The following is a 22639-nucleotide window of genomic DNA, read 5'->3' on the forward strand; positions in this document are numbered from 1 at the left end:
CCTTTTGTGAGGAGAAAAGTTGAGCAAAACAATTTTATACTCAGTTGTCTTTGTATCTGCAGGCAGGCAGCTAGTAATGTGCATTGTCAGTTTACTACTTTAATGCTGTTCCAGAAAGTGGTGCTCTTGGCCATGACACGCTGGGGTTGCTCTTTATGGTTCATCATCTGCATGGCCTTCTGGTAAAAGAACTTTACAGCAATTCTGTTTTAACTAACCTTTATTGTGTCTGTGCCTATAAATATGGGACGTCTTTCTACTAGATTTTTACTAGGCCATTTCTAATGGTGACCTGAACTAGAATGAAGTGGACATGAACAAAAAGGGGGATCTTACTCAGCAGGTAGGTGACTGACTGTAAATTATTTCCAAGCAGATATGCTGATATAAAATACTTTTTGAATCTACTTCAGGATTTCAAGTGAGTGAATACTTCATCGTGGATTGTGTGCAAGTCTCTTCATGCGTGTATGCTGAGTATGGTGTAATTTTGAAGCAAATGCAGGTCAAAGATAGACTTTTTTGTTTAAGCTGAAAAAACCCATTTGCTTTAGGAAGCACACCTAACACATTTTGACTTCCTATGTCTTTCATTTTTAACTCTAGCAAAAGCGAGAGACATGAAGGTCTAAAATTTGATCCACGTAATGTTTGTGGGAAAACAGATTGGTTTCATTAATGTGAATGAAAACAACTTGTGGACCAGAGGCTGAGCTGAGTTAGGAAGTGATTCTCTTAATTGAGACTACTGATCTAAGTGTAGCTGCTCGGTTTCTATATGAGCACATTTTAAAACAGGTTCTGGTCCTGAAGTTGTAATATGTACTTTCAATAAGACAAAAAAGAAAAAAAACCAGCCCCCCAAAAACCCCCAAAATATACGTATTATTTTTGGGTAGTGTCCAGAAGATCTCATTATGAAAACATGCCATTAAAATGTTTCATTAAAACTATTAAGAAGGATGTGATGTGACTTAGAGGTGACAGTACAGGCAGAATTCCTGAGGCTAATAGGCGTTTTTATCAAGGTGAACAAATGGATACTTTATATGCTAGAGGTGCACCTACTCTGAGTCACTGACTGTCTCCTAGATCATCTTTGTATATGAAATGAGTCATAGAAATGAGACATAAAAGTCTTGTAGATCATTAAGTCCATTCCTTTGCAAATGTCTTTCTGAGGATTAGTCAACTGTTAAATGGATCCTGCTTTTAGATCTCATTTACACTGCTGCAAACTGGAGATGACACCACCACTGTACTTTCGTGGTCTCAAATCACTGTGAAGGCAGGATCAGATGCTTAATTTTGAGACCTTACATCACTTTAGGAATTTTCTTTTATGTGGTGCAGATGGCATGCTCCATAGGACAACTTTGCTGCTTCGAGGCAGCAAGAGAATTAACGACCTTGAGGAGCTTGTCTAATGGCTGCGTGTGTAATATGAGGGCTTTGTATGGGAGTAGCAGATAAAGACAGATGTCAAATGGAAAATTAAGTAACACAATATGGTGAACTAAACTCATTCCATTGATTTTCGCATGAAGTGTGTTTATAATCTTGAGTACATTTTAAAGTTTCAAAGAAAAAAGGAGACTTTGCTTTTGCTCCTAACATTACCACACAGCTTCCTGTAACCTATGGCAAGTTTGTGCTTCAGCTTCTTTAACTGCAAATTAATCACTTGTACCTAATGGTTGGACTCGATGATTCAATGGTTCTTTTCCAACCTGGTGATTCTATGGTTCTAATATTTGTGCAACTTGCAGGCCCTTCACCAAAAGGTTTTTGTAGCAGTAAATCACTCTTAAAGAATCATTTCATCAAACAAAGTCACTGAGGGAGAAATTAGTCACAGCAATATCATGACAATGTGCTGTGATCTTCACATCTCTAGCTTACAAGTCACCAGTGTCTGTTTATCATAGCACACATTGTTTTAGCACTGTGCACAAGAGTCAAAACCTCAGTCTGTGCTTGGAGCTACTCCCTAGAAATGTCTTTGTTGTCCTCCCTATGATTCCATGGGCCAAATACCCTCCTGGTACAAATCTGTGTAGCTCCAGTGACTTCAGTGAAGCTGCACTAATTCCCAGCAGTAGATAATTTGTTTCTGCATCCTCTGCTCCTCTGATGCCTGCTTACTTGCGGAGAAGCTGGACAATGCTTTCCATCTGTCAGGAAAAGGGGTAGAGAAAGCACTTGGGCACAGGCATACTTGCTTTATGGACACTGTTGTCCAAGGTCTTAATCAACATCTCTTGCTAATGCTTGACTTGTAGTTTTTGAGATTCATTACCACATGGAAGTATTAATTAAACATGACCATACCAGCCTAGGGGAGCTGCAAAGTGTAATCCGGTGGTGGTCAAAGTGGGTCAGAGAAAGATCCTTGGTCCTTAGGATTCCACAGCCATTAAAATATTTTGAAAACAGTGTTATTTTGAAAGTAACAATGTAAATAATATCACCTCACCATAACTTGAACAATGTTCTTAGATATTTTAAATTGCAAATATTTAATTTAAATTTTTCAGCGTGGTTTTATATGACAGAAAAAACAAAGTAAAGCCTAAGTGAAACTGTTTAAGTTTTCATATATAAAAAAATCAGCCAACCAAACTACATATTTTTAGCTTTTGAGTTTAGAAAGAGTATTTTTTAGTTTTCTGTGTTTTTCTAACTCTTAATTTTACCAGATTTTGACATGTTGACATTCTTTGCAAAAATAATCTTTCATTCTTAAAACAATCTTTAGCAACAACTCAGACAGATGAACAAAATGTGAGCTTATAACAATTACTTAAAATAATGGCTAAAATCACTTAATGATCTGAAACAAAAGCAAAAATAAGAGTTTGACTAAGACCCTAATGCATTTTGCTGAGTGGCTGCATCACTATTTTGTGTGGGAGGAACAGTGGGTTATCTCGTTGATTAAATATACAAAAGCTCCTGCTAGAATTGCACCTTTCACCTTTTCCACCTTTTTCTGTGACAAAAATCCTTCTACAGCTATTAATCTACAGTTACTCACAGCATCTTTTTAACTAACTGCCTTTCTCCCTTTTTTTCCTTTCAAACACTATAGTTTGAGTGTCCATTTCTCATTTCTCCATCTCTTTTTGTCAATACATTTTTGAGAGAGGTTTGTAAACCCCAATAGCATTTGCAGTCTTGCCTGAGGTCACGAGGCAAAGAAAAAGTAGGAGAAAAGTAGCAGGTCCTCTCTGTAGCTCTGAATTTGTGTCATAGAACTTCACAGATATATTTTCAGTCACCTATAAACTTCCTTTAAGGCAAAAGTTCAAGAACTGCCTAGGATTTTCAATCATGTTTCACACACTAGAAATCTCAGCACTTGTTATTCCTCCCAAAGGCAACACTTTACATTTCCAAATGTTCTTAGCCTGCCAATTGGCAGGTTTACAGATGAACTGCCTTTTGGCAGTCCTGTATTTCATGACACAGTTAATGTTACACTTCAGAGCTTGTACAAAGCCTAAAGTGAACAAAAACTGATTAAGAGAAATTGCTTTAGATGTGTGTTCTTTGTGTTGCTACAAAATATAAAATGACTATTGGCTGTAGAAGTCTGATGGTGTGCCAGAAGTGGCATGTAATTTGGTTAAGGAGACCAAGCAGTTTCATCTGCACTGTGCTGAACTCTTTGCTTGCTGATACTGTCTTCTATACTCTCCTTTTCCTACCTGCGTGGTGTCTTAATATCATGCTGTAATGCAGAAGCGTAGCCCATATGTTCTGTTGACAGTCGCAGACATCCAGACTCTTGTGTATCCAGGTGACATTCAGTGAAGAGAAGCAAAGTTGTTCTGTGTGTGAGTTGAGATTATCCATAATGGGAAATAAGGTCTGATCCACCCATACTGTTCCTGCCTGTTCTAAGACCTGTGCTGGTCTGCTTCTGCTGAAACCTTACTGGGTACAAACACCCAGTGCAGAGGGGATCAGTGGACCAGCACAAGTCGCAGCATTGGGGCAAGAAGTCCTGATGGAAGTCAAAACCTGGGGGAGAAGGGATACCTATTAATGATTGTTAATATCAGATTTATCTTTTAGAAAAAAAACCCTAAATCTAAATCTCAAATTTGTTCCTTATTTATATTTTGAATCTAGTACTGCTGGTGATTTGCTTTACCATCCAAATATCCACTTGCTAAACAAGATAAGTAAATTTTGAAAATTCAAGACCAGTGATCTACGGTGTCGGTTAATGTTTAAAAACAAGCAAAAGAAACTTGATTGTTCGTATGTTGGCTATAAGAACTTCCAGGTAGCTTTAGTATCTCCTGCTACTGCTGCAACACAGCAATAAAAATGCAAGAACATTCAGCAATTAAATAAAAAATCAGAACTTTTGCCTTGCAAAGGCCATGTCCGCTTTGTTATTCTTTCAGTAGAGCAGGACACATGGTGCCATGAAATCAAGTCACTATCTGCATCCAGATCACTAGCTCTGTAACTTTTCAAGCCCTTATTTCACTTAATCATTCCTGTCTTCTGTAAACAAAACTTACTAGAAATAAAAAGTTAAAGAGATAATTCTTAAGACCTGTTTCCTGGGTTTTCTCTTCTCTGTGCCCAAGTGCTGGGCTTTTTCTGATGGTGGACATTGCAAGAACTAATAGGCAATAAGACTGCATCATAATTCATGCATATGACTGTCTTTAACATGAAGGAATGCTTTATTTGTACTTAGCAACCAATCTAGCATTGTTTAATTCACTGCAGAAAATACTGTGAATGATTTCTAAATGAAAGTCCATAAATAGCTGGGTTTATTTAGAAATGAAGAGTCATCCTCATGCTCAAAGTCACACTGTGCCTTGTGGTGAGGATCTTAAGTAGGTTGCTCTCTGTAAGAGATTTTTTTTTATTTGAAGGTGAAGAAGATCATTGGTTTTGTTTAAGAGCAATGGGCCCATTATCTCTTTCAGGTCTATGATCAAATCATAGTCTCAATCTTTTTATGGAAAATCAACCCTTTGCTAATAGCCACATTAGTAATTAGAGTTCTATTGCAAGTTAATGTTTCCGTTAAGAAGTTTACAAGTTGTCAGTCCTTATCCTGTTCGTGTCTATTGAGAAGGAATTTGTTCTGGTAAGGTTTACAATGTGGGGATGACACCCTGTGTTCATGAAACCATTTAGAATAGCTAATTATGGGAACAGGCAGTTTTCTGATGTGTTAATACCTGAACAGCTCTTTGTCTGACTTCAGTATATAGATGTTATTAAAAAAGATGTGCTTATCTTTCCTTCAGTCATTATTATCCTGAATACTTATCAGAGTTCTGCAACAGGGATAACAGGCAAGAATTTAGTCTTACATTAAAATTTGCAGTGGTTATCTTTGAGAACGCTGTGTGGGAATACGTTGTAAAGCAGAAATGCAGGTGCTACAATTATGTCACTAGGTTCAAGTAATTCAAAGGAAACAAAAGAATTCTGAGAACTTCATCAAGTGGAAATCAGGATATTTTAATGATGGCAGCCTGTGCAACAAAAGATATTTAAATAAAAATTTTTCATAAATCTTATACATTTCAAAATTGAACTTGATTCCTCTTTTATTTCAAAATTACTTGTTTTTTTTTTTTTCTTCCATTTGGCAAACACTGGTTCCTCTACTCCTACTTTTTTTCTTCCAGCTTCATTTGCTTTCTTATATTACTAATGGAGATATTAAAAATCTCCGTTACAAGTTGTTTTTACCTGCTTTGTTATCCAGGAATGTTCCTTCATTGCATTTATATTCTGTAATGATGCAGAGCTATAGGAATTAGGCCTATGCTGTATGGATGAACATGCAGAGGTATCATCAGTGCACCCAGGTTTATTTTCTGTGGTATTATAAGATGCATTATGGGAATAAACAAAGTCTCTTCATGAAGAAATGGATTAATTAAAAAACGAGTGCTAGAACAGAGGTAATTAAGGATTTCTGTTGTGAATGAGCCAGTAACTGTGGCTGGTTGCAAGTGAGCATCATAAGTGTGTCACCATCGAGATACGTGCATGGGAGCTACAGGCAGAGAGGGGCTTGTCCTCCCTGTAAAGCTGACAGCCAACTGCCTTCCACACTAACAACAAAGCCCTGGTGAGCTCCCAGTGTATCTGTAAGTCACAGAAATTTAAAACAAGGACGAGAGAGGAAGGTAATGTTTCTGTGCGCTCTGCATTAAGAGAAGTCATAAGCATTTTTTGAGTAGATAATGATGGAAAATGGCATAATAAGAAAATAGGAAAAATAGGGAGGAATAATGTAGAAAAGGGAGGAGATAATGACCTCAATGTAGGCCATGTAACTGTTTCTTTCCGTGTGCACGTCAGATGCTGCTGCCTTTTCTTCTATGTGATTTTGTCTGCCAATAGGAACCTCTTTTGGCTTATCCATACTGGAATTCATTTTACTTTTGTACAAATCCCTACTTCCTCTGGAAATCCAGAAATTGTAGAGGATGCAGACTATTCCTTTGTGGAAAACGTAAAGAATAGTCTTGTTCAGAGGATGTATCTTAATCTCGTGGTATTTTTACAAGTGTTAAATTTTAGCCCAACCCAAGCAAACCAAGGACTTCTGGTAAAGCTACCAAGTCTTAAATACATACTTGAGTGGATATTCATAAGCAATAAAACACTTTGTGTTGGGCTATGGAGTGAATTACATTTTGGTTAAACTGTACCGTGGAATCTTTTTCAAGATATTGTGAAATGGAGAATTCAATCCTTACCTTGACAATCTGTGAAATAATTAATCACCCACAATATTAAAATATCAGCTTTTTTTTTTTTTAGTATGAATATATCTGGGTTTGAATTCCTGTCATTTTCACTGTTATCATCAGATTAATCACATTTGTGGTAGCATCAGGATATTTAGGAGGGGCAATGATCCAGACATTTCTTGATAATCTGTGAGATGATGCAAGGAAATTAATTTTTGTAGCTCATTTTTACACCTTCTCTGCTTCTTTGTGTCCATATTAAAACCTGCTCCTAGCACTGTGAAATAAATTATATCAATACTATATATAGAAGAAAACATCATCTTCTAGTTCTTTCCTGTTTAAACATTCAAATAAGGGTTTGTCCATTTGACTACCTCACTACAAGTCGAGTTATTTGGCCAAATTTGATCCTGAAATTTATTTACAAGTTGTTTATTTTCAAGTTTCACGCCCTGTACTTATAACAATTGCCAGTGTTCTTGTTTCAGTGCAATAGATTTCCTTTATAAATACAGATGTTTTTAATATGAGCAATAATAGACTTAAATGTAGTAATTAAAATATATTTTATTCACATTTAAAAGTTATATGTTTGACAAGTGGTGTCACACAGTGTACAGTGTCATATTTTAAACTACTAAATCTGCCTTAAAAACTCCATTATGAAGGCAGTATCACCAAATTTCTTCTAAAACATAAGAAAAAGAATTCTGTGAGAATTTTTTAAATCAAAATAGCAGAATCTGAGGTCAGTAAGCATCCACAGAGACCTCTATCAGCAAGAAGTAATGAAGTGTTACAAGGTAAATGCAGCTGGTGGTAGTACTCCGTTGCAATTTTCTGTTTCATTCATGCATGTTATTTGGTTGTATATTTTATTGCTGGTTACAGAACACCTCTGAAAGTGACAGTGATGAAGTTGATGGCAACAATATATGTGGTTTCAGAAAGAAAAAGGGAGTCAAAGGTCCTACAAAGCATGCTTCTCCTTTAGAAAATGAGAAGATGGATCTGTCCCGCACCTCAAAAATCCAAGATCCTTGTCCCCCTCAAGGAACCACTGGTTGGTCAGAGCCATCATCAGACCAACCTCCTCAAAAACCAGCTAGCTTTCCTCCAGTACAAAAGGACAGAGCGGGTAGTGACAGTTCCCATACTGGCAGCAATGTGAAAGAAGAAATGTCTGGAGAAACAAAAGAAATCCAGGAAAATGCTGGCACTGGGAAAAGAATAATAAGAAAAATGCAAGAGGAAATAAATACACCAGCTAAACCAGAGCTGCCCATGGGCGTGCAACCTCCAAGGAGTGTAGGGAAAGCTGGGTATGCAGAGGCAGCACGGAGAGGAGAGGCCAATGAGAAGGTGGAGAGTAAGCAAGAAGAACGGGGTGGGATGGAAGAAGCAGATGTCAAGTTCCATGTGACAAAGATGGGTTCCTTGGGCAGTACTGTGACCACACAAAGAAGCAGCACTTCAGAGTCCTTTACAAGGACGCCTGACATTTCTAGACGAAGTTTGCAAGAGTTGAAAAACCTGCTGAGTGAAGGTCCTCTGCCTGCTCATGGGCCCAATCACAGTGGCAAGGCAGGTGGAACTTTTTCTCAGAAAAAATCAAAGCCCCAGGAGAAAACAGCTGAGAAGCAGGGCCGACCCTTTGAGACTTTTAGCCCCCATTTTGGAGAGGAGAATCAAAAGTATCACGGCTTCCACAGGAAGGGAGTGGGGCAGCAGAGCAAACCCCTCCTAGTCTTCAGCTCTGCTGGGTCTGATCAGCAACAACCAGTGGGAAACAATATGGATCAACTTATTCTGAGACTACCGGCAGCTTCTACACATGCAGAAAGCACGGCTCCCGAGATTGAGTTTGACAGCTCCTCAGGCAATGCTGGTAAGGATATTTAAACATCAACCACTGTCCTATTAAAGAAAATGATCCCAATGTTTTGTGGGGCTTTGTTGAGCTGCAAATCTTAGTCAGAGCTAGTGTATGAGAAAATTGACGTCTGTGGTTTCCATGTGATCAGGGTGGATCTGGACTTGTTCTCTACCTCCATGTTGCCTTCTTTTTTTAAATTTTTTTAAGCAATGCTTTTATGAAGCCCAGCTGCCTGCCAAAAGCTACCACACACAAATGGCCATGTCTTTTTCACTAAAACTGAAATATTTTCTCATTTAAGCTGAGCTCAAGCAACATTCCCCAAAGGTCTGCTAGACACTGCAAAGCTCTAATGGCATCTGAGCTTCTTAAAATCTCCCTTTTGTTAACATTTTCAGCAGTGGAAATTGCTCCCACATAGGGATGACATCTTCAATTATCTGTCCTGGGAGAGAACTGGAATGCAAAAATGAGTCGTATAAGCTGTAGGAGAAGAAAAGCAAATGAGACAGAGAACTTCCACTTATATCTTCATGTTGTTCAATAAGTCCACTTTTGAAGCATATATGGAGCAAATGAATTACTACTAATAGGCTGTGGTTTCTTTGAAACTGTGAGGGCTATACTTCTGGGCTAGCTGGATCAACAGACTGAAAGCTGTTATTAGCTATGATAATTAAATGGGCTTGAGTAGTTTATCGTTTTGTGTGTGTTCCAGGAAGCACATGAACAGTAAGTTGCCAGTTGAATAGATATCAGATTAATAAATTTCCAGGAGCATAAGGCTCAGATCATATTATCAGCTTTTCAGCACAGAAGTCTTTCCTTCTGATTTATCTCACTGATACAAGAAATATTAATCTTCTCTCTTCCTTGATAAAATAGCTTGTCTGTCATTAACTACATAATAAAGTAAGATAGCAATCATATTTGAACAACAATATTATGTTATCCTGCTTTTTTAAAAGTCTCTTTTCAGATGGGTAAAAATATTGTTATACATACACTGCAAACAGACAAGTTGAATGTATCAAATGTTGTTAGTTACAGCAGGATTTCTCTGTAAACATATTGTGTTACCCAGTTTAAATAAGTCTGAACAAGATATCCATGAATATTATCAATTCTAACTTAGGACACTGAATGAGAAATACAAAGCTTTGAAAAGATATTTTGCATCCAAACCACTGTCTACTCATGTACATTAGAACAAAGAGATTAGAGATTGTTTCTCAGCCTTCACTTACTGCTGTTCCTTTTCCAGGTTACGCTGCTTTTTGCATTGCTGAAAGGCTAGCAAAATGCACTAGCAAATTTAGATTACTACTATTTTCTCATTGTCTTCTAAATCAGCAGATACATTTTAAAATATAGGAGTAACTACTCTTTGTCATAACACTATGTACAAGGCACAGGGAACTGGTGAGTTGTAGATTCCACAGGGAGATTTCAACTCAATTTTAGCCACTTAAAGTGAAGTGGCTAGTCCTATAGCTTATTACCTAGTCAGTAGAGAAAGACAGGCTTTTTATTTTCAAAGAGGTATTAAGGGTTAGTGAGAAACTGACCTCTGGATGTGGGCATCTCTTTTAATTCAATGGGGAAGAAGTCCCATGATAATTAGTTTTGATTACTAACCTAACTCTGAAATACCTAAAGCTACCTGGGGTTAATCTTACTTTGTATCACTGGCAATAACAACTGTAGCTATGAAGGGAGGTAGGGAAAAACTGTTTTGTCTCATCAGAAAAAAATTCAAACCCAAAGGTTTTGGAATCTCATGAGGTTTTGATTGTGTTTGGCTTTGACCAAACAAACTGTTGGGTTCTATGTGAATTTCCTCTGGTAAATGGAATGCACAGAAATAGTTTCTATTTAATTGGAAAGTTCAAACACTTATTATGTGTTTAAAATTTAATTTTGATTGAATACATTAAGTAATTTAAGAATAGAAAGTTTTAGAAAACGTTGCATAGTCTTTAGTGAGCCTTTGCATAATCAGTATTTCATTGCTGTCAGTGATAATTTATTAAGATTGAAAAGATAGTATCCTAAATGTTCTATTTTTATGACTAAAATATTATCTTAAATATGTTACCAAAGCGCTTGAGCAGAAGTCTTGAATCTAAACGTATCTTGTCTCTAAGTAGATGTGAAATACAACATTTTGTATTTTGCAAGCTTTTAAATATTTGAACTTTCTCAACTTAGAAAACTTAATCCAAACTTTTTCCAAACATTCAGTTTAAAAAATGCACACAAAGAAGTGAAATGTTCTCTTTGTCTCTTTGTTTCTTTAGTATGGAATACAAAGCAGGACAGCACTGAGGTTGTATGGCTGCACATACATGCATGACTGTTGTATAAACAGTGGCAAATGTATTTACTTAGTTGCTAAGTTGAACACTATGCATGTTTGGATGCTATGGGCAAAGCAGGAACACACCTTATTGCTCTAAAAGTACACAGTTAAAGGAGAATCTCTAGAGGTCAGCAGTAGAAAAGCTAAGACACGTAGCTGTGCTTCAGCAACTCAGTGTAATGCAAAGGACTGAAATGCAGTCATGTTAGTTACATGGTTAACTTCTCTCTGAAATAATAAACACATGCAGAGCCCGGTGCCACCACACAGGCTTAGGAGAGATCTGTCTTCTAGACTGTATGAGGCAGCAGCACCACCAGCTAGCTACAGGTGGGCAACACACTGGAATTAAGCTGCCACTCGAGGCTTCAAGTTCCCTTTGTACATCGTGGTCTGTAGCTGGGGGCAAAAAGATTGCAGAGCTGGGCCCCCAGAAACCTGAGCAGCTCCAGGAAAATGCCCTCTCAACAGGGCTGATCTTGAGAATACACTGAGTGAGGCCACGTGAACACGACCAGGATGAGATCAGAAATTATAGGAGGGAGAAGGAAAAGAAAATACAATTTAACTATAACTGCAGGCATCAGTCACTACCTAGTGACTGTTGAAATTTGAAGGGCACAGAGAAAGGAGGACTGAACACTCCAAGTGCCACATGAAATGAAATGTGGGTGCTGACTGCAAACACAGTTCCTTTGCTAGGTTACCATTTTAAAGGAAAGCATATCAAGCAGCCAGTAACAGGCTTTCTCACTTAAGTGTTAATCAATCCTACAAGAAATTCCCTTTTTGTTTACAATGAATAACCTCATGTTGTAATTCTTAACTTGTTTAAATTTCTTACTTTTGGTAATAAAGCATTTACAAAGGACAATGCCTGGTATTTAGAGGCAGGGTGTGTAAAAGAAGGCTTTTTAGAAAAAAAATAGCCTAAGGCTTTTTGCTTCATGGAAATGAAAATGTACTTTTGACAAAATTTGAACTCCTCCCATGATTTCACTGTTCTCTGTGCTCACCAGGAAGAAGCAAATCTGTCCCTGCTGATGCTGCTCAGTAAGACTAGTCAGTGTGAGGAAATAGAAACAGACACTTCCATAAGAGGAAAATCAGGAGATATCGGTGAATACAGGAGAGATACATAAGTTCTTGCACCTATTTCATATTCACTGCCTCTGCAGTAATTTCTGCAGAATAACCATGTTTTTTGGGGATTACTAAGGAATGTGGTTTTCCCTATCTAATCTTCTCTGCTTTGCTGTTCTCACAGCATGTTTCCTTCCTCATGCCCTATCCACAATTCCATAAAATTTTTCAACCATTTCTTTTTCTACATTTTGAACTCAACTTGAACATAGCAGGACTGAAGCTTAGCTTCTTTCTAAACCCTCTCGATTGTCCTTGATTTCTGTTGAACTAACCATCATATTTTTTCCCTATTTCTTCCTTTTCCCTTTGGACTAGGCTATATACAACTTGCTATTTATTTTCTATTTCACAAGCTCTAAGAGCACATATTTTTCTTTATAGCAAACCAAAACTTTTAACTCCTTTGTCTTCCATGCCGCTACCAGAAATCTTCTTGCTCTGTGATTCTATATGATTTTCCATTTCCCTCCTCAATATATACAAAACAAAAATCTTCAGACAGCACTTCCATCGTATCTTTCTGATCTATTTTGTACCCTTTTGGGTAAGATCCAACTCATCTATCTCGGGTTGCTGTAATAAGCTAGTAATCTTGTGATTCTGTGAGAGAAAGAGATTTATTCAGAAAGTAATTCTGTTTACCCATTGGAGATGCTTCATTTCTTTCTTGTGACTATGAAAGTTTGACAAAACAATTAGTTTAGACCCAATATAAGTGAAATGTGTTTTCCACTTGAGGTCTCTGCCTTCTGCCTCTCCTTCTATGACATATTCAAGAAGAGTTTAGTTTTTATTTTCAATGTTGCGCAAAATCTTCTCTCCCCTAAATAACCTTGGTTCTGATTTGATGTGACACTGTCACTCATTCTCACTTGATTCTTTTTTGATTAGTTCAAATGTTTTTAGACCAGAAGGGGCTACCTAGTTTGCAATAGTGTATACCTCAGTTCATGAAATTTTGCTCAGTGACTCTGCCTTTAAATCCAAATTATCTCTAAAGAAAGACATGCCACCCTAGATCCATCATCTTTAGGATTATTAGTTAGGTATTTCCGGTGAGTATTCATTTAATTTTTTTTCAGACATCTGCATTTTTTATTTTCAAATCCTCTCGCCTGGCTGGAATCATTTCTAACTTTTCTATAAAGCTGTGATAATTTCCTCACTCAATACAGAAGAGTCATTTTTAGAAAACATCTTGGAAGACAGGAAAATACATATGATTTATTTTATTTTTCATCTATTGAGAAATGAAATCTTATTTTATATCGGAGTCTTGATGATGTAGCTCCTCTGAGAAGCTGCATCATGATGTTGTCATATAATTTGGAAAGAATAATTCATGGACGATTGAAGCTGTTCATTGCTCCCTAAATTAGCTACAAAACTCATGAAAATGAGCTTCGCTTTGCTATGGTTGTGTCAGTAGAAATGCCTGCTTCACAGCTGAGATTAAAAAAAAGAAAGCCAACTATCATGAAACAAAGAAACAAATGGAGACAACATTGAAAGTTTCAATATCAAACAGACCAGGGAAATGTTTTTACCATGTCTCATGCTTTGATCTCTGGTATGCTTATATACTTATTCCCTTTTTAGAGTTCTTATAGAGGAACAAAAATGTGAGGTAGGAAACAACTTTCTGTGTACTTTACTGCAGAAAGCAAACACCTTACTGACCTGTAAGTAAACATTTGGTGAAAAGTTTTTATGGTAAAAAGGAAATGTAAATTACATAATGTGTTAATAGGAAATGCTTCTGATCACTGTTCACATCAATAGTACTATTCAAACGTAACCCAGTACACATCTATTTACCATGTTAAAAACCAGATGGGAATAGAGAAAGAGAAAATTTAAATGCTAGCAGTAAGAATGATGTCTAGCATAAGAAAAGCTGTCATATGAGATTTGAGAAATGGAGGCTGTTAATATTTGAAGACAAATGTGAGAACAGTAACATGCTGTACAAACCAAGTAGACTGACTGTTCTTAAATACACAAACCAGAGTCCTCTAAGAAAGAGCAAACACTGTTAAATTAATACTGACAGTCATTTCATAGGACGTAGATGACTGTTGGTGTGTGATGACCCTGTGGGACTGATTGCTAGTGGATATTATCAGCAGATGGTATCCATTTCTATAAAGGGAGTCAATATTCACATGGATCTTGAGAGCATCCAGTCTTCGATTTCTAAGAATGAAGAAAAAATTAACACAAATTTGAATATTAACCCTTCTGTTCCTAACCACATCACCACTTTTTCAGTTAGGAATTGCAAACCCCATTTTCTTTAGACAGACTATTTCACAAAGAACACCTCCCCTTTCCTGTTAACAGCCAGTGCCAAAGACAGCTTTAGCATGATGAATTGCTACCTTGACTGGCATAGCAACTCTTGTGTTTGCAAGGAATTTTATTTCCCTACTGCTCTGAGATGGTCACGGGTGCCACAACATGTCACAGAGTACAGGGACACATGCTCTAACTCTGTGTGGGACTCAGGTGTCCCCAGACACTATCTCATGGGGCAGGAGAAGAATGCACAGCAGCTGCATGGCTGCATCAGGGTCATATCAGGAGGGAGCATAGCTGGTGCAGCTGGAGCGGCAGTGGGAAGATGAGACTTGGGGAGGACTGGTGGAAACATGTTTCCTTCTCCAGTGGATGATTTGTACCTGGAGTCTACCTGCTGGTGTCTGCTGCTGTTGCCTTATGTTACATTGGTGGTCGTGACTCTCAGTGAAAAGATTCCAATATTGTTATATTTGTTAGGTCAGCCTGTTCTCGTCATTGTCAAGTCCCCTGGCAATGTGTGACTCATTCTTTTCATTTCACCAGTTTGACACAGTCACCTTTTATAGAACTGAGAAACTGCTTGCTTTAGATGTGGTGTAATTTAATAAGGGATCATAGAAAAGGATTTCTTTGAACAAGCAGATAATGACTGATTGATCTGGGACCTATGCACTTTGTTCTGTTGTGGCATTTTTCTGTTGCTGAGACGATAAAGCTGTGTTAGCTATTTGCCCTAGCCCAATGTGAGCTGCCCTCAGCAATATGAGTGATTTCAACAATAATAATCCAAGACCGGTACCGTTATTCCACTAGAAATAATAATAATGCAATTAATATAACTTTTAGATTTTTTGGTAATATTTTTAGGGTTGTTATTAATATTTTTAAAGATTAAAATAATTTATGTGTGCAGATATTTTGTAGTAATTACAAAAGATGCATGAATAATAATAATTGTTTCTCAGTGGTAACTTAAATGAGAAATAGAGGTAGAACCGTAGAAAAACAAACATTTAGTGCTTTTCTGTGTACTTGTTGCGAATGGAGAGAGAGAGTGATGCACTTCAGTCTTAAGAGAGAAGCAGCAATACGTTTATTGACATAAAGCAGAGATTTAACAAAGTTTGATAATAAATGTGATGGTGATTTACCAGGTTTTATGTTAAGGTACACTTATTATTTACTGTACAGAGGACAGGATCAGACAGAACTATAAGGGACGCCCTCACATTGACTCATGAGGTTCAGAAAGGACACCCTTGCTTTCTGAACTCCTTCTTAGGTCAGGCTAGGGACGGGAAGTAGCACACTGTCAGAGTACTACTGATTTTATATATATATATATATATACACACACACATATCTAAAAATGTATGTATTATTCTGTACTTATATATCTATATCTACAAATAAAGAAAGATGGCCAGTCTAGATTTAGATTTGATTTTTAAAGTAAAAACATGAACCAAAATCTGAATATCTTGTGAAATTTACGTATGTGTATGCATAAGAAGAATTTTCAGAAATAAAAATAAAAATGCCTTTATTTCTAGAAACTCAGAGAGACCAAGAGTTGTACTCACGAGCACAATTGTTCCTCAAAGAAATGTAAGACTTCTAGATTCTTTATCTAATTCATCTAGACCTAATACTTATTTGTTATCTACCTGATCTCATGTAGGTAATGTTCTCGCTTTATATGGACTGAAAAACCCAGTACTCAGTTTCCTACTATACTTTTACAGACTTTATTCATCATTAGCCTCACAGACTTAGTTTGCCAGTGATTTTAGTGGCTAGCAAGAAAATTTATTTTGGGACCTGTGTTGGAGAAAAGTAAACACTTAAGTAAACTGTAAGAAGATTTTCAGAATATTTTAAGATTCTATTAATCTAATAAGTAGCCACAGTATATTAACTGTTAATTGATGATTAGGTTCACAAAGAGGTCAAATCTACTAGATATCAATGAACATTTATATTGTAAAGCAACCTTACAGGATTAATGAAGTAGTATTCAAATAACTACCTCTTGGGTGACAAACACAGGAGGCCAGTTTACATATCCTCCCTGCTTGCTATTGTGTTTTGTAGCATCTGTAACAGAGCCAGTGTTGTTGGGGTTGTTTAGCCTTGAGAAGAGGAGGCTGAGGGGAGACCTCATTGCTCTCTACAACTACCTGAAAGGAGGTTGTGGAGAGGAGGGAGCTGGGCTCTTCTCCCAAGTGACAGGGGACAGGACAAGAGGGAATGGCCTCAAGCTCGGCCAGAGGAGGTTCAGGCTGGACATCAGAAAAAAATTTTTCATGGAAAGAGTCATTGGGCACTGGAACAGGCTGCCCAGGGAGGTGGTTGAGTCACCTTCCCTGGAGGTGTTTAAAAGACAGGTGGATGAGGTGCTGAGGGGCATGGTTTAGTGTTTGGTTGGAATAGTTGGACTTGATGATCCTGGGGGTCTTTTCCAACCTAATGATTCTGCGATTCTGTGACACAAAGTACATAAACAGAGCTTCCTTAATTAATGTGTATATGTTAAAGGACATAGTGCCCTACTGTTTGCAGGAGATAGTGGAAAAAAGCTATATCCTTAAGCAGCTTACAGCTGAAGCAGATCAAAGCGCAAGATGTCATGAGATGAAGTGGTTGTAGCAAAATAATTTTCTTCTTGCTTCTACTTTTATTTAAGGTGTTTCTTATGGAATTATCCATTTACTTAAGAAGTTGTACTGTGCTTTCCGTTGTCATTCCTCAGGGATCACTCTTACTACTCAATGTCTTTTTATTTTACTGACCTAAAGTATCCTTGTGACCTACTTGCAACCTCCTTGCCTTTTGAAGCTGGGGGGTGTTCCAGTAGTATTTAAAGGTTCTGAGAAATCTATGACTGTGGATGAGTTTGCTGCCTTCTCAGGGAATAAACAGGCAGCCTTTGCTGGGCTAACTAGTCTCTCCTTAGAGCCTCGCAGCTGTCAGCCTTACTTGCCCCCAGGGAGAGATGGAAAAGAGTGTTTGTACCTGCTCTTTACTGCTATAGGAGATCTACTCTAATTTGGGTAATTTCATACTGTAGAGACTGGGAGTCTTCTGACCAACCTCCATGGTGCCCCAGAATGAAGCTTTTAACTTTCACTTGAAGGGTGGTGATGAATGCCTGTTGTTGGTGATCTTCCACGGTGGATCTGAAAGATCTGTAAAAATTCATCTGATTGTATCATCAAGAATAATGGAAGACTTTCCGCCCAGAAATGTAGAAAGAAATATTTTTTTTCACATTTTTTCGTGTCTGAATATAAAATTGTACCCTTGATTTAGTTGGTTTATTGTACTACATGAAAATTAATACCTTATATAACAATACATAGATACTCAAAACAAAAGCAGGCTGAGAGATTAAGGTTTGTGACAGGAAGGTACTGTGCTCTGCTCTCTGCTCCCTACAGAAGTTATGCTCAGATGTTATTGTTTTCATATCAAGAAGTTTATACAGTCTTAAAGCTGCTGTAGTGCATTTAAAAAACCAACTCCACAACAGTGAATGCATAGATGCATAAACTTACATTAAAATTCTGCTGCCTGTGGTGGAGAAGACTGCAGCCTCCTCAAGAGGTCTTGAGAAAGGTGTAGTAGAAGACAAGTACCCATTTTATCATGTTTCTGTATCCATGCACCTTTCAAAGGCGTTGAAATAATGTAGCATCTGAATTCTATCAGCTTTCAATGAGAAATAGCTGCTATTTGTCCTCCTACGAACATCCAATGGAACAGCTGAGATATCCCTCAGAAGTTCCTGACTTTACCATGTGATTCCCATGTGTTCTCTTATCAATTTGAAAAAAAAGTTTAAGTTATAGACCATATAAAAATTATGGGATTTTTTACAGGGAAAAAAAGAGTGTTTATATACAAAAATATTTTGTGATCCATATATTTTTCTTATTTTTGTTTTTACACTCTATGTTACAGTTTCCCATTACTGAACTTTTTAGGAGAACAGCCTGTGTCCCAGCATTCATTACTTCATTTGACGTGAACATTCCTCTTCACTTATAGCATCCAGCAGAGAGCTTGATGTAAACGGCCTTGGAAGTCCAACTCTCCTTCACCTGTTCTCTCATATTGAATTTATTAAGCAGCAGATGGCCAGGGACAATGTGCAGTTTGTCAGATTTGAATCAGTAGACCTCCATGGTGTGTCAAGATCAAAGAATGTTCCTTCTCGCTTTTTTCACGTAAGTTTTTTTATTTCTAGCTGTACCTTTATGTGTTTTCGCGGCCCTGTCCTTAATTTATATATGTTTTCTTTCACTGTGCAGGCAGAAACTCAAACTTAGAACAAATTATCCTTTCCCTCTACTTGTTAATTTTCCCAAAGGATCTGGGCTTTTTTTCACAGCTGCAGTCACCTCTGTTACCCCAAATAGTAATCTAATTAAATAAGACCAGTGATTTTGGTTCTTTGACCTTCTGCTAATCTCTTCCCTCAGCATTATCTTTTCAGGTTCAATGCATTGTGAACTGAAACAAACTGAACATCAGTAAATTGCAAAAAGATGGGAGTGAACACCGAAAGAATGAAAATGACTGAATGAAAATCACTTTAGCTATGAGAAATTTTATAGTCATTAATCACATAAAATACTACTGGGTTGCATGATGACTTAATAGAAATATTTGCTGTATTAGTAATTCAGGAAATAATAACAAAGTTAGGAAGCAATCCTTGACTGACCAACCTTTTCATTATATTGCTTCTGTGATACTTCACGTGCATAACTACATTATATTTTCACTCACATATCACTATGAATATTTTAAGCTTTATTGAGTGATAACAAAAGAAGATAAGAACATGAAAAGATGTAGAACAATTTTGTTTTAAGTTCCTTCTGAAGCCTAAGTTGTGTTTTCATTATTTCCCTTTTAGGCATTCCTAAACTGCAACTGTATCATCTAAATACAATTTGTTCTCTCTGATGTCATTTAGATTTTATCAAAATGAACTTTCTCTCAGTCATTTGAATTCTTGTGAGGAGTATTAGGTTAATTGCAACTTCTCTTTCTTTTGGTATGTCAAACTGCAAATGTCTAAATCAGCTTGTTCAAAGACAGGTTTTGGTTTTGCCTTTCCATCTGAACAAATGGGAGCTTCGCGTGACAGTCGAAATTTTTGGACACTAAAAAAATGTGTATATGTGCATGCACACACACACGCGTATGTAAATGTAGGAAGCAACTGAGAGTAATTTCTTTTTTTCCATTTTTTTTGGGTAGAAGTGTTGGAAGAGGGAGAGCTGGTACTGCAAGGTAGTAACTTTCAGTACTTTTTCAGTGTCAAATGGACAGCTTAGACATTTTGGAGCAGTATTCATCATAGTATGCAATTTTGGTTACGGGTGTCACACAGTGAAAACTGCTGCTGCTGGACTGCCACTTACTTAAGAGAAGGCAGGTTTTATTTATTTATTTAAGAGAAACCACCATATGCAATTTGAAGTATTTCAACGATTTTCTATATGGATATAGAACAGATTTTGTTTTTTCAACTCTGAGCTTGGCCCTTTTTAGGTTTGTTCTGTCTCCTCCGCTCACTAAGATGATAATCCTTTCCCTTAGAAGAATAAAGGTAAGATGTAAACATGAGCCAAATTGCACTTGATAGAACTTGGCATAATTGTAGTTTTCATCAGCTAACGGTAAGTTCTAAAGGTGCTTCTTTGAAGGTACATTGTCCTTCCTTAGGCTCCTATCTACATTTCATTTGCATAAGCTGAAGTGCTCTGTTCAAATGGAGAAGAAGATACGAGTTTATCCTGTTTGCTACCTAGAAGGGGAGTACTGAAACATTAGAATAATTTCTTACTTTTAAGTACTTCCCGGTATTTTACCCCTAAACCTATGAAGTCCACAAAGGGGGAAATTTCAGTTAAAGTTTGCATCTGAAAAACAATGAGGTATGTGTTATGGCATTTAAAAAGAAGTCACAGCCTGAATTCATATTGCCATGAGTCTTGTGTGGTTACATGAACTGAGAAATTGTTCAGAGGTTATGGAAGCCTAGTAGAGTAAGTATAGATAAATGCTTGACTTTCTAAATTTGCATCTAACTGATGATGCCCATAGTTGTACAAAGACGTAGTTGTATAAAGACAAGATACATATTGAGTATTGTTTCAGTTCTTTAAGGAAATTTTAAAAAGTTATTGGGATAATTTATCCTATGGTTTTCATACCAATCTTGTAGAAGGTTGTTTTGCTTCTTAATGATATAATAACTGGCTGTTACCTCCACTTCAGTGATCAATGCATTTTAGTGTTCTTTTAGGAAAAATATTATTGTTCTTATGGAGAATCTGAGGTTTATATATTTTACATACATAAGAAAAACTACTGAGTTCTTTTCTCATTTGGCAATCTGTTATTCTGCTCTGTGTTTAGGAAAAAGCAATTCATGGTGTGGCCATGCCCAGAAGTTATCTTGAACTGACCCTGAATCCTAAAGATAATGAATTAGATTACATAAATGCAACCAATTTCAATTGTGACATAATCCTGAACCCTGATTTATCAACATTTCGAATTCTGCCCTGGACTGAGCAAACTGCGAGAGTGATATGTGATTCCTTCACTGTGCTGGGCAACCCGCTAATGACCTCACCAAGGCACATTGCCAAGAAACAGCTGAGCCAGCTTCAGGACAATGGCTTTTCTCTGCACTCTGCCTTCACTTATGAATTTTGTATTTATGGCATTACTGAGGTTGTAAATTCGAAGACAATATCCTTCCCTGCAGCCACGATACTAAATAACCATGACCAGACTTTCATTCAGGAGCTCATTGAAGGAATGTATTATGCTGGTGCCAACATTGAAAGCTTTTCTTCTTCTAGTGGGCCTGGGCAAATGGAGATCACTTTTCATCCAGCATTTGGCATAGATGCTGCTGACAGTGCCTTCACATTTAGAACAGGCATTAAAGAGGTGGCTAAGAAGTATAACTATGTAGCTAGCTTTTTCTCAGAATCAGGATTTTACAACTCAGGGGCTCTGTCACATAGTCTATGGGATTTGAATGGTGAGAAGAATTTGTTTTCTGCTGGTTATGGAGTTGAAGAGCTCCCAGATATTGGAAAAAATTGGTTATCAGGTCTCTTGGCACACACAGCCGCTATCAGCTGCTTGATGGCTCCTACCACCAGCTGCCGTAAGCCTTATTCTAAATACAGTAAAGAATCTAAAGAGACTGTAAATGCAAAATGGGCATATAATGATAACAGCTGCGCCTTTAATGTCAAATGTCATGGTGGAAAAGGTACTTACATAGACAATAAGTTAAGTTCTGCTGCAGCAAACCCCTACCTGGTTCTTGCTGCTACTATTGCTGCGGGTCTAGATGGAGTAAAGAGAGGACTTAGGTATGATGATATGATCCAAGAAGAAAATCACACTGCTGATCTGAAACATTCATCAGTCCCTCTGAAACTAGAAGATGCTCTTGTTGCACTTGAGAAAGATTCGTGCATTAAGGAAGCATTAGGTGAAACTTTTATCCGATACTTTATTGCCATGAAACATTATGAGTTAGAAACTGAAGAAATGGATAGCGAAAGGAATAAATGCCTGGGATATTTTATTTAGAAGGAGTGCTCTTTTGCAGTGATGCTGTGCAAATGCGTTCGGTGAATGGATAAGTATCTTGAAATTAGTAAACATATTTAAAAATGTTTTTAATGTTTTGGGTTTTTTTTTCCTCCTTTGGTTTGTACTCTGTCTCCACATTAATGGTGATTCTAATGTTCTTTATCCCATCTTATTATTTTGATCTGTGTGTAGGGATTTGTGAATGAAAGTGTTTGGACGTCAGGGGAGTGAAAACCAGGTTCATTCAATGCCTCTGTCAACCTGCAGAACTAGAAGATGTGAATAGAAATGTGTTAGTTGCCTACTGATGGACCTACCACTCTTACCCTACAGAGTATTGTACTTGAAAAGCAGCACTTGGTGTGCTAAAATTTTGTGGGATTCCAAAGAACTCTCTTTATACTCAGGTAGCAAGAAGAAATAAATGATCTAAGGAAACATGATAAATGCATTCCTTTGTGGTCGGTGTGTGGATTTGCTTTTCTCCCTTACTCACTGGACACATTTCTCTGGGTGCCCCAGATCACAGGGTTATTTTTATTCACCCCATGCTGATCTGCATTG

General features: G+C 37.3%; 1 protein-coding gene across 2 annotated transcripts; it reads left to right on the forward strand.

The window, feature by feature from the left end:
* Positions 1–313: 313 nt before the first annotated feature.
* On the forward strand, positions 314–22072 carry LGSN (lengsin, lens protein with glutamine synthetase domain). 2 transcript variants are annotated; one of them, XM_069850936.1, is made up of 5 exons: positions 314–345; positions 6451–6508; positions 7644–8640; positions 18488–18666; positions 20873–22072. In XM_069850936.1, the coding sequence occupies exons 1-5, from the start codon at positions 314–316 to the stop codon at positions 22070–22072; spliced, it is 2466 nt and encodes an 821-aa protein (XP_069707037.1). The 2 variants fall into 2 exon arrangements, with proteins under 2 accessions (XP_069707037.1, XP_069707038.1); XM_069850937.1 differs by lacking the exon at positions 6451–6508 and having other exon boundaries at positions 314–343.
* Positions 22073–22639: the final 567 nt, after the last annotated feature.

This window comes from Phaenicophaeus curvirostris, chromosome 2 (assembly GCF_032191515.1).
Source record: "Phaenicophaeus curvirostris isolate KB17595 chromosome 2, BPBGC_Pcur_1.0, whole genome shotgun sequence".
Taxonomy (NCBI): Eukaryota; Metazoa; Chordata; class Aves; order Cuculiformes; family Cuculidae; genus Phaenicophaeus; species Phaenicophaeus curvirostris.